This window comes from Peromyscus eremicus, chromosome 16_21 (assembly GCF_949786415.1).
Source record: "Peromyscus eremicus chromosome 16_21, PerEre_H2_v1, whole genome shotgun sequence".
In the NCBI taxonomy this organism is placed as follows: Eukaryota; Metazoa; Chordata; class Mammalia; order Rodentia; family Cricetidae; genus Peromyscus; species Peromyscus eremicus.
Window position 1 is genome coordinate 21,122,545 of NC_081432.1, and position 12,671 is coordinate 21,135,215.

Here is a 12,671-nt window from a genome sequence, read left to right on the forward strand (position 1 = left end):
ATGAGAATGGCTCTCCTAGGCTCATAAATTTGAATGCTTGGTCACCAGAGAGTAGAACTGTTTGAGAAGAATTAGAAGGGTTAATAGGTGTGATCTTATTGGAGGAAGTATGTCACTGGTGTTAGGCTTTGATGCTTCAAAAGTTCATGCTGGGCTCAGTCTCTCACTCTCTTCCTCTTGCTTGTAGATCAGGATGTAAAGCTCTCAACTACTGCTCCAGCACCATGCCTGTCTTCTTCCTGCCAGAATGGTCAAGGACTAACCCTCTGATACTGTGATCAAGCCCCCAATTAAATGCTTTCCTCTATAAAATTTCCCTCAGTCATAATTTCTTTTCACAGCAATCAAACAGTCACTAAAACAATTATGTAATTTTGAGCCTCCTTAATTTTAGTTAAGCTAAGATGCTAATATCAAAATATTACAAAGTCAATACGAGATTTAAGTAAAGTAAATGCGAAATTACTATTTCTTGTACCAGAACACCCAGCTGAAAGAGAATAAGTCAGGAAAGAAACAAGAGCTGATAAACCCAAAGAAATATTACCAAGCTATGCATTGCTACAGACTTTTAAGGTCAGTTCCAAAGGGGAGCCATTGGACTATACTTAAGAATTTCCAATGTGTTAGTAAAGAGTGAATCGGAAGAATGTTAATACCCAACACAAAGGGTTGGAGGTAGAGATATATGATTCACAACAATTAAGCATTTTCCAAAGGAATTTCACATCATAATTATAGGTAGGGCTCAGGGAAAGACAGGAAGAACATCTGAGTCATTTGGAATATACAAAGTAGAAAGCTAAAGCAACAGAGGTATTAGGTGAAATATAATCCAGTAGATCTGATGGTCAGTGCTCTGTCTTGTTATTGTTTGCGGTGAGGTTATCACACAGATTCATTGAAGAGAAACTAGATTGTTATGGAACTATATACAGATGGAAGAAAATCTACAATCCAGGAAAATTTCTAGATGATCTAAAAATTATAAGCAGTGCTAACATTCCTATGAAAGACCTATGAGAGGTCCAGGAAGAAGATCAACAGGGTCATCTACCTGGTTGGTAACCAGGACACATGGAAATAAGGTAAGATTTACCTTTTCATTATACAGCTTTAAGGCTTATAAAACACTCTACTATGTGTCATCTTATTTGGAGTTACTAAGGAAACATGAAAATATCTGATCTAATCCTCATTTTCTACAAGAAGAAATACAAAGTATCTTCATGTTAAGGGTCTAAACCAAGAATTCATTGTCTATTTGTATAAAGCCTGATTGTAAAAACAGTCATGTTTATCCAAATGTAAAATATTCCCTTTGTGTTAAATGAAATTGCTTATAGCAGTGGCTTGTCAGCCTTGAGACTTACCTTGATTTCAGTCACACAAATATACTCCTCCAGCTACTAGAGCAGAGTTTATCTTTAGCAAAATATACATTTCTTCTTCTATTGCTACTTTTATGACTCCACCCCCTAACAATGATAGCAGCTATATGTGAAGAAAATAATACCTAGATACTATGTGTTCTAGACAGTTCCTACATGAATTAACTTCAAGAGGATTGACAACCCAAGTAGCAGCAGAAATCTGAATCTCAAGATGGAGTCTCTATCCTGTATATTACCAACTACTTTCTGACTATATAAGAATGGTATCTATTTTCAGAACAATTTATACTCAGAAGAAAGAAAAACATGGACTATTCTTACTACAAAAATTAGAGAAAAATAACTTTGTGTGTGTGTGTGTGTGTGTGTGTGTGTGTGTGTGTGTATGTGTGTGTGTGTGTAGGGAGACACAAAAGAAAGCACTAAAGATAAGAAGAAAAGTCCCTATTACTGATTCAGTAGGAGATTTTGTTTCCTATTATTTCAGAGTATATTTACAAAATCCTGGATCCTATTCTCTACACTAAACAAACATGCATACATTTTCACTTTCATGTTCATAAGGTTTTTATACGATCAAAAGCAGTTTGGAATGATCCCTTACCAGACATTAGAGCCCTCACTCTGATTTCTCAAAACAGAAAATATTTTCTTAGCTTGCTATACCCATAGTCTGAGCCCTTCCTTTCTGTGCTTCAGAAAGTCAGATCCAGATCCAAGTGTCTCATGTATGAGAGGCTTCCTGGATTAACAGGGACTACTTCCAGCCCACAGATGTTCTTCTGTAGATGACTTACTCGGTCAGTTTTCCCTTCTGTCTGAATGCTGGCGTGACTCCGGACCTCATGATCTTCTTCAAGGTCAGAAACATCCTCCAGTTCCTCTGGAGTCTGTGAAAAGAAAGCAAAGCAAAGCTGATGAGCCTGTAAAATGTTGCCATCACTTTGAAGAGTCTGTAGGACCTCAGAAAGGTGACTGTTGAAGTGACATCTGATAATGGAATCCAACCCCAGCTAGGCATACAAGAGAGGCAGTAATTCAAATAAAAACCTCAATATTTTCATACCAGCATTATAATAGATAAAAAGTGGAAACAACTCTACTGAAGAATGTGTATACAAATATTGTCCATCCACACAGTAGAAGATACTTTGTTCATAAGGACAAGCCAAATAGCTATTCATCTTACACAGTAGATGAGCCTTGATTATATCATGCTATATGAAAGATGTCAATCATATAGTACATAGAACATGACATGAAATTATTGGAATATGCAAATCCACTGGAAACAAATTTGACTGGTACTTTATGGGAGAATGGTGCAATGACTGTTAAATGGGTACACACTTTCTCTTTGGGATGCCGGCAATTCTGGAATTAGAGAATGACGATCGCTATGGACTATATGAATTCACTTAAAACGTTGAGTTTTTGCTTTGAAAATGAAGAGCTTTATTGTATATAAATTATAGTCCAATAAATGTGGAATAGAAGAAAAATTAGAGATCAGATGGAAGATTGGCAGTCAGTGCAAAGCAATTTGACCAACCACTGTATGGTTACCCACACCAAGTTGCTTAGAGTTAATAAATTTTTAAGTCAGACAAGTTTCATTAGGTCAATAAACCATTAGTTGCCGTCACAACTGTCAAGAAACAGCATTTTCTAGGAGCTTACATGAAAAGTAACATAACTTGAATGTCTGCATGTATTATCAATAGTTAGCCAATGTCCATTCTCGTTTTTCAGTATCAGTTGAGGCAGCTCTTACTCAGGAAATCTCAGATAGAGTTGGATAACTTAGATGGTTTTCCTCATCTTCTTGATTTGCCCTTGTCACAGCTCATCATACTTTAGCTCTTTATTTTTTTTTTTTAAATTTGGATGCTAAATATTGCATGGTCTACCCTGTGAGGTAAGGATCAAGTGATTTTACTTATCAAAATAATAATTTAAAGCTAACCACTGTCTTTACTGCAAATACATGTAGAAATACATACAAATAATTAATATTTATTTCATTTTACACAGTCACAGCTTTAGAATATGATGTGTTTAACACAAGGCCCTAATGTCCAATCTAGGAAAAAAATAGTTTTTTATCAAAATCATTCAAAATGAAGTGAAAGACAGCCTTGAGACTGTGTCTCTTCTATAAACATGGTTTCTGAAGACTGGCCTCCTTAAACCACTTCTGATTTTCCTTAAACTTTGCTTGTTATACAGTAATTTGGACATTTTCATGATTGCCCGGGGTCTTCCTTCCTTTGGTACCAATCTAAAGATGGGACAGGTGATTATTAGTTGGTATAGTGGAATAAAGTATCAATTTCTCATTCACTATTGGCTCCAGATAATTTATCATCTCATGGTCTTTGTTCTCCAACACTTGTAATGAACAGTGCCCCCCCCCATTGCTTCACTGCAGAATCCTTTATATTTATTTCATCTTACTGCTAGCAGATATTAATATTCTTCCCTCACCGAGGCCTCCAGTGTGCTCAGCTTTTGTTATCTATCCACAGATCTTTTGCAGCTATGAGTAACAATGATCATGGAGCAATTGATTCTCTCTTCCCGGGTACTAATAGCCTGAGTTGAACACCATGCAACTTCTACAAAAACCACACATTTTACTCTTAGCCATTTCGTGTAGTCTCATGGGAGTTTTGAGAAAACACATTTTCTATCTCCCTCCTTGATATATCCAGCAAGTCTCCTGATACATGAATATATTTTGTTGATCCAATCCCCTTTCTTGTATATGTTGCTTTTAATTGAAGACTGTCTGATGCCTCCACTGTGATCAGTTTCTTAGGCCCTTTTTTTCTTACTTGGGTTGCTTCATCCTTTAGTGCTACATAGCCCCATCATCCACTCCAATATTTCATCAAGTCCCAAATAAAGCAAACTAACTAAAAAAACTATGCTTTCAGAAATCTCGAGAACCATTTTTGCTGCTGGAAGAGATAAGTCTACCAATTACACTCACATATTTCTGTGCTTTCTTTTTCCTCTAACATGGAACTAATATTTTTCTTGCAAAGCCACCAAAATTGACCTCTTCTCTACACGAACAAAATCTGTGGGAGAGTGTTCAAAACACTTGCTGACACACATGTCACATTCCGGAAGGCAAGAGGTTAGAAGGCATTGCAAAATAAAAAGTTAAGTTTATAGTGAAACAGTTTAAAATAAGCAGAAGCCAAGAAAGAAGAATTCTTTAACTGTTTTCAGGGATACACCTGTTAACGTTTTCAGCTATGAAGGCAAATTGTGGAAAGATTAAAATGCATTTTTTAAAAAGGGTAGATTGGGCTGATGGGATACAATATATAATAACCTCTCAAAAATAGAGTTCTTCTCAACTAGTGACTTTAGAAATCTGAAATTTCGGAGGCTGGTGGTATGAGAACAGGCTTAGCATGTGCTCTGGTTTCATTTCTGTTGCTATGATAAAACACCCTGATAAAAAGCAACAGCAACAGAGAGGAGAAAAGCATTTGTGTGACTTGAAATTCCAAGTTACAATCCATCATTTTGTGCAAGTAAAGGCAAGAACTCACATAAATTACATGACTTCCTCAGTCCAAGGTAGACACATAGTAAATGCATCTTTGCCTGCTTGCTTTCAGCAAACTTTCTCCTCGTTGATGCTCTTCAGGACCACCTTCCTAGGGAATAGTGTTACACACAATGGGTGTTGTCTTCCTATATCAATTAACAATTAAAAATTTCCTCCACATACATGCCCATGGGCTGACCTGATATCAATAATTAAATAATCTCCATTAAGACTCTCTTCCAAAGTGATTCTAGTTTGTGTTGGGTTGGCAGTTAAAACTAACCAACACAATATGGGGAAAATGTATGTGTTTCCAATTATCAGTCTATGACAGGAGATTGAACTATCAAAATAATGATGATGTGGGGCACAACAACCCAGTAACTTTGAATAATGCAAATCTGAATTTGAGTTCTGGCCATCCAATGAGGGACACTGTCCATTCTGTAAACCTTTTAAAAATTTGCTCTCCTCAGACCAGAATCTAGGTCATATTACCTAAGCCCAAAGGGTATTGTGCAGCTCAATTGTACTAAGATTCTGTAAGGGATAAACCTGCAGACAGAGCTGTGGTATAATAAGATTGCTTTTCTGTTGTTTTCTTCTTCCTGTGCTATCTAATTCTGATATGTTTTTCACAAAATTTTTATGTAAACTTCAGTGCTTCCAATTTGATCCAAATTTATTTTCAGACTGTGACCTGGACAGCCCACTAAATACTTCTTACTTAAGAATCCTCAAATAGCATGCTCTGTGGACATGGTGGTTAGTGAACACCTGTAGTTGTATAATTACACCTACATATTATGACTGTGCTAAACAGGATTTAATATAATTCTGTATATAATGCTTTTCTTATGAAGAAAGTGAGGAGGATTTTTAATTGAAGTTTAATTTTTCTTAAGATTAAGATAATCTTTTAAAGTGGCTTTGGCAAGGATTTACCTTAGAATGTTCTCTAAGGGATGGTGGGGATGAATTACCTTCCTTAAGTGGACTGCATCTAAATCTGAACAAAACACAGGTGGCTCAATTGTCCAGAGAATTTTTAACAGTTCTAGGTATTAATTAGTTGTTTCTTATATCAGAATTAATTAGTTGTTTCTTATATCAGAACTCAGGAAATTCATTTTATATTTACCTCTCAGAATTTGCTTATTAAAAGCTTTCCTTAGGGAGCCCAAAAGTGACTTGAAGTAAGCGTAAGTTCCATACCCATGATACAGTAAACATACTACCTAATACCTCGGGGTAATCACAGAGACAAAATAAGATGATGTACTTAAATATTATTCATTAAATATGAAATTTTGAACTGTTGATATTGTTGATAATTTTAAATTGTCATTATTTTCCTTGAATCTTAGTTATGTAAAAGAGGGCAAATAATCAGATACAATGCTTGAAAACATGCCACTTGAGAATTTTATTTGAGGTAGCAAGGAAGCCATAGAGCGGACACTAAAACTTCAGGAGCAGAATAAATTATGGATATATACATGGGTAGACGATAGATAGATGGACAGACGGACAGATACATTTCTTTCTTGGGAAGTTCTGTGCTTTATCAGTGTTTAACATGGTCTCGTTTATTCTTTTTGCATGTGCAGTGACGTGAATGAATGGTCTTATGACTGGAAATTCATCTTTCCAAACCTCACAAAGGCGTAAATCTAAAGTTTCAAATAGAAAATTGATGTTCACTAAAGAGCTACAAAACAACGATATAAAGATAAAAAATTAAAGGAAGGGAAAGGAGAGGGAGGGGAGGGAGGGAGAAACTGACAAACTCTATACCTCTGACCCAAAAGTTGAAATTTAACTTTCCTTAATGTTCAACAAACCAGTGACCTTCCTGACACAGTTCCCTAATTCTACTCCCCCAACTGCTCTTTTATTCTGACCCATTATAAGGGATGATGATAATTATTCAATTTTATACAAGGATTTTTGAGGACCCTGGTAACGATGTAAACATGTGGGGTAAATCACAGCCTCAATCTCTGGATCAGGAAACTAGTGGGTAGTCATTCCTCTGCTCAGAATATATCAACAAAACACAGCAAGTGCAGAAGTCGCATATCAATTCAGCAGTAGGGTCATAAATGAAAGTGACACCATCAATATGACCGTCCCTATTCAGCCACCAAATGAGCCTGTCACATAGCTCAGATCCTAAGAGGAGCATTCCTAATTCATGAAAACTGTCACAAGATGAGTCCAGCTGGAAGCTTAAATAAAGACATAAAAGACAAATGAAACCATGAATAATAATAAGGTTTGGGTGAAAGCATATTTTTGGAAAGTTCAAATACTAGAAATTTCTAGATTCTTCTCTTTAGATTAGGAAAATGAAGCAGTCATGTTTAATTAAGCTCTTCGTGTATAATTCATCAGCAAAATGGAGCCTGGTAATGCCATGTTCCTTTTCTCAGTCACTCTTAACAATTGACATACTATTAATTCTTGTTATTTTACTATCATGGTAGAGAAGACCAACCCTTATATTTAATAGATAATGGTTCAGTATCACACAACTAATAAAGGCCACTTCAAAACTGGGCCCAAAAGCTATTTCATGGACCATGTGACATGGTAGTCACAATTGCATGATAAGTTTGAGAAACTTAAGAAGTGCTGTGTGCATTACAAAGGGTTTAGGGAGGCTAGGGAAATTCATTCATCAGGAAAGTGTTTGCCACGAAAGCATGAGGACTTTTGTATCCTTAGCACCCAGGCTAAATCTGGTATGCATACCTCTGCTACCCATAGTTTGGGAAGGGAAAGACTGGAGACTTCAGGGCTTCCTGTCCAGACAGTCTAGTGAAACTGCTGAGCTCCAAATTCAGCAAGACTGTCTCACAAAAATAAAATGGAAAGTGTTTATGGAAGACATCCTATGGGGACCTTTGGCCTCCACAGACACTTGTACTCATATACACGCCTACACACCTACACATCTACACACACACACACACACACACACACACACACACACACACACATACACAAACGCAGCTTTAAAAGCATGAATATGCTACTTACAGAACAAGGTAGGCCAGGCATTTGGAGACGTTGAGAATCACAAGTGACTTCTCTCAAGTCTCCCTCTCCTGCCACATATTATAGATTGACTCAGGCCTTCCTCACTGCTCCGCTGCTGCCTCCCTATAACTAGATATAACTTTGCAAACTGAATTGAGAGAAAGTCTTGCTGGAGGCTGTGGGAGTATACAGCAGGTAACAAAAATATTCAACAAGTCGACTCACCAGGTGAATAATTCTCTGATGGGGAGCCCCACTTGGCAAAGACTGTGAGGTCGCTGACTGTGAATGACTATTTGCTTCTTCTGTGTCTTATAGTGACTTTCTTATGTGCCACTACATTTCTTCCCTAAAATCAGTTGTGGGTATTTCCCCTACTGCTTGTGTGTTTATCTCATGAATATATTCCATCTTTTGGGAGCACATATAGCTGTGGATGTTCAGGAAGATGATCTCTGCTTAAGCTGTGTAATTTTGATGAAAAGAAATAATACTAGCATATTTTTTATTACTCGGACTGACATATGAAAATGGCAATATTCTCAGCTACAAAGCGAGGTGTCTGTTTCTTTGAACCAAAGTCAGGCTGACAACATTAAGATATAAATTCCCTGCAGCAATTGGCTTTCTGCACATACTCCTAACCTCAAGGTGCAGCCAACCTACTGTTTACTGTTTAAGTCCTGAATTTCAGTGTCACTCTCTGTATAGGAAAGCTCACCACTCAGAGCTATACGCCTACTTTACTCTCCATGCCTGTTCAGCACGACCTCCCTAGCCTGAGAGAAACTGTGTAACTTATCATGTGTTTTGGAATGGGTCAGACCCTGTATATGTGACTCATAATTGTCCAGAGTTTGGCAGCTGAAGGAGGTATATAGAGATAGAGCTATGTAGAGAGAACTGCTGTCATAAGAGCTTTGTGGAGCTACGAAGAGAGGATGTGTGCAGAGAGAGCTGAGAGTGAGTAAGAGTGTGAGTGGGTGGGTGGGTGAGTGAGTAAGTGATGTAGAAGTGAGGGGGTGAGTGAAGAATGAATGAGTAAAGAGTGAGTGAGTGATGTAGAAGAAAAATGCAAGTTATGAGTGGAGAAATGCAGCAGGGCAGAGAGAAGTGTGTGTAGAAGAGTGATATATGCTATGGAGGGTAGAGAGAGCCATGAGATAGAGCTGTGTGAGAGAGATGTGTGGGTAGAAGACAGAGCTATGTAGACGAGATGTATAGCTGTGTAGAAGAGGTGTGTGGAATATGTAACTGTGTGGACGATATAGCTGTATGGACACAGAGAGATTTTCAGGAAGGGATTCTTTTCAAGATGAAGTAAAAAGAGAAAGTTACCATCAGAACATATGTGTTTCCTTATTACCCCTCAGATAGAGAAAGTCTAGCCCTCAGTACATTCACGGAATTTTTTTTTTTTTTTTTTTTTTTTTTTTTTTTGCATATCCTGGAGGCAGTCTTGAAGCAGGTTCTCCCAAAGGCTGCTGATAAAGTCTGTTTATTTCCCAGACTAGTTCCCTGGGTTCAATACACACCAAGGTAAAGAAGAATTAAACTTTCACCCACAGCCTGGGTATCAGTGGATCTGAAAACTTCCCAAGTCATTTCTTCCCTTTTATTTTTAATTTAATCCAAATTAACATATATTGATGAGCTAAACTAAAGAATGTAAAGCATTCTTGGACAAGGCTGTGGTTTATGTTATATATTTACAATTTTAATAGAAAGTATATGGAAGTACTAAAACTCTTATAGTCAGATTAAAACTTACAATGACCACTAGATATCTAGTTTGAGGACAAAATTTTCTGAATAGTTTGTGACATTGAATAAGATTTAGTGTGTTGAGAAAGCAGTTTCCTCAGAGGAAAATAAAACTTTGGGCTGAGATTCATAAAATTAAAAATATCTTATCTTCTGCATCAAACTCCATAACCAAATAAACACTGAATATTTGATTTTTTAAAAATTTTTACTTTGCAATAAACAGTGTAAGATAGCTTACCAGATTTTAAATATCTACAGATTTTGCTTAGGATATTAAAATAAGATATTCACATGAGTGAAGACACAGAGAGAACCCCAAACAGTTTCTCAGAGAACAAAACAGGCCAAGTATTTAGAGTCTTTGAGTATCACAAAAGATGGTAATAGAAACTCTCCCTTTCCCTACCAGGTATCATTTCATTTTAAGTGAGTAGATGTGTATGTGTATCCTGGCAAAAAGTTTAAAGAAAACACACCAAAGAGACTTCAGTAATTATCATCTATGAGCTTTGAAATATTACATGCAGCTTTTGTCCTTTGAAATTGATTTGTTTCTAAATGTTTACAATGCCCATTTATTGCTTTTACTGGCAGGGTGAAAAAAAAAGCAATAAATGTTATAAGGTATTCTGCTTAAGGTTCAACAGGCCATTTCAAGGACATGCAGGAATTTTAAAAGGGGTAAGACTGGAAGAACTGAGGAAGACCCCATGGCACCTTGCAATGTGTCTGTTAATGCTCTGTGGTAGGAGCTGATGTAAGCACACAGAGAGCATCCCGAATGTTGGGAAACCTGCAGTATGTGTCTTCATGATCACAGCAGACACTGAAGGGGACTACACTAGCAGAGGCAAAGAAGCCCCTCCCCCACCCACCCAGGTGCAACCCCTCCCCCGCAACCCCACACTGCATTGTCTTCTTAGTTCTGTGGATCTGTAAGATCAATCACTTCATCATTTCCTGCATCACAGTTTCACCATTCAGAAAAGTGGATTTATGAAAATATTCTCTAGCTGCAATTTTGGAAGGAATGGAGACTTGTATCTTAGAGTCAATCCCACTGTGGATATATATTCTTTAGCATTCAGGAAAACCTTTTACTTTCTGAATTCATTAAGATGCTAGGTACAATATCAATAGCACTAACCCAATTCATCTAGATTTGCAAAGGAATCCTAGGCCTGGTAAGAAAGCTCAAAATGCCAGCTGTGTTTCATCTATGCCACACTCCCAAGCAGGGTATCCATACCTGACATTCCTCTTTTCCTGAGTTAAAAAATGGAGACATATAAAAGAAGTCACACATTAGTAGGGAGATGTTCAGTAAAACAGTAATTCAGATCAGTAGCAGACTTTGGACATATTATTCAGGGTTCATGGATTGAAATTTGCTTTATGGGATATAAGAATTCCCTCCACTGCTAGAAGTAAGTAGAGCAAGCTGGCAGCTTGGGTATAAAATACAACACCAGAATACAACAAAGCAAATGTTTGGACAATCCCAAAGGAAGAATTACGCTGTTGTATAAAGAGATGTTTTTTTTTAAGTCCCCAAACTAAAAGGCCTCTTTGTACAACTAAGGAAATTCATCATCGTGTAAGATGTGGCTGAATGTAGCCACTCATAGTGGCTGTGAAATTGGCTTTTGGAACATGGTTTGTACTATTTCTAGAGAGATTTGTCCCAAGCAGTGGAATCAGGACAGGTAGGGAGACAAACACAGTGTGGAAAATCATCCTGCAAAAAATGTGCATGTGTCTTGTTATATATTAGAGGTACAGAGAGGACAATCAGTCATCTCATTGTTCTAGATTTGCTCGAAATAAGGTGAATCTTATTCACATACAATCTCACAAGTATTCATCGTTGGTTGATTTGTACTATCCAAGAACCAAGACCAACTCAGATCAGAATCAACTGGGAAATAATTTAATAAACTTAAAAATAAATTATTTAATAAACTGTATATCTATTTACTAGAATAACACCCTACAAAGTAGAATAGGTTACTTATTAAAATAACATGTGATTCAAAAATCAGTTATGTTTAGTAAAATCAGGCAAATTGTCCAAAACCTGTATAGTTCCACTAATGTAAGAGACTGGAAATTTTAAGTTGGAAGTTGCTTAGAAGCTAAGGGCAACATCAAATTATGAAGTGACATGGGTAAGATTTTACTTCTCATGTACATTCCTGAGGCACTGATAGTTTCACATTATGCCTATGAAAGTATGCCTAGACACCTATGCCTATGAAAAAGCTTGCTGACATATTCTAAATATGTTTATTTAATGTTAATTATATCTCAGCAGTGCAGTAGAACTACAGATTTATTTCCTCATGTGCTTATCTAACATGTAAGTGTTAATCACTATATGACGCAAGGTTATAGAGCTGAGAACAAGAATTTCTAATTAATAAATACTTTGAAGAAATGCAAGTTCATTTTAAATTCATTGATGATTGAACATTGTTACTGGTGAGATGGGGGAAGTGGGGAGGAACGGGAGAAGAGGAGGGAGGGGGAACAGGGGTTGGTATGCAAAAGGAAAGAAAAAATTTAAATAAAAAATTATTTTAAAAAAAGGAAATTTATAGATTTGTAGTGAGGGAACATTTAATATACTATTAATTAAAATGAAATTAGTTTTACTCGAGCCATCTATTTTTTGTTCTAATTTCCACTGTTGATATATGTCTTCAATCTAATCAATGTAATTTATTATTCCATTCAGGTTTACCCAGCATTGTCTGTCTACTATTTTCCCTGAAGAGCTTATGCAACTATGAAGAAACAAGGAATTATATCTAGTCTCTTGAAAAGTTGTCTTCTTTAAAATCAACTTAGAATAAGAGAGACAATTTTACTTTGGAAGTATATCACTGTTAACAACA

At 36.7% G+C, this 12,671-nt stretch overlaps 1 protein-coding gene across 2 annotated transcripts in view; it reads right to left on the reverse strand.

Annotated features, from left to right (window-relative positions):
* Ctnna3 (catenin alpha 3) overlaps positions 1-12,671 on the reverse strand; it is a 1,349,586-nt gene that overhangs the window by 146,934 nt on the left and 1,189,981 nt on the right. For both annotated transcript variants that reach the window (XM_059281472.1, XM_059281473.1), the window contains exon 13: positions 2,192-2,284. In XM_059281472.1, the coding sequence (XP_059137455.1) occupies positions 2,192-2,284 (93 nt within the window). The remainder of the gene's footprint in view (positions 1-2,191; positions 2,285-12,671) is intronic.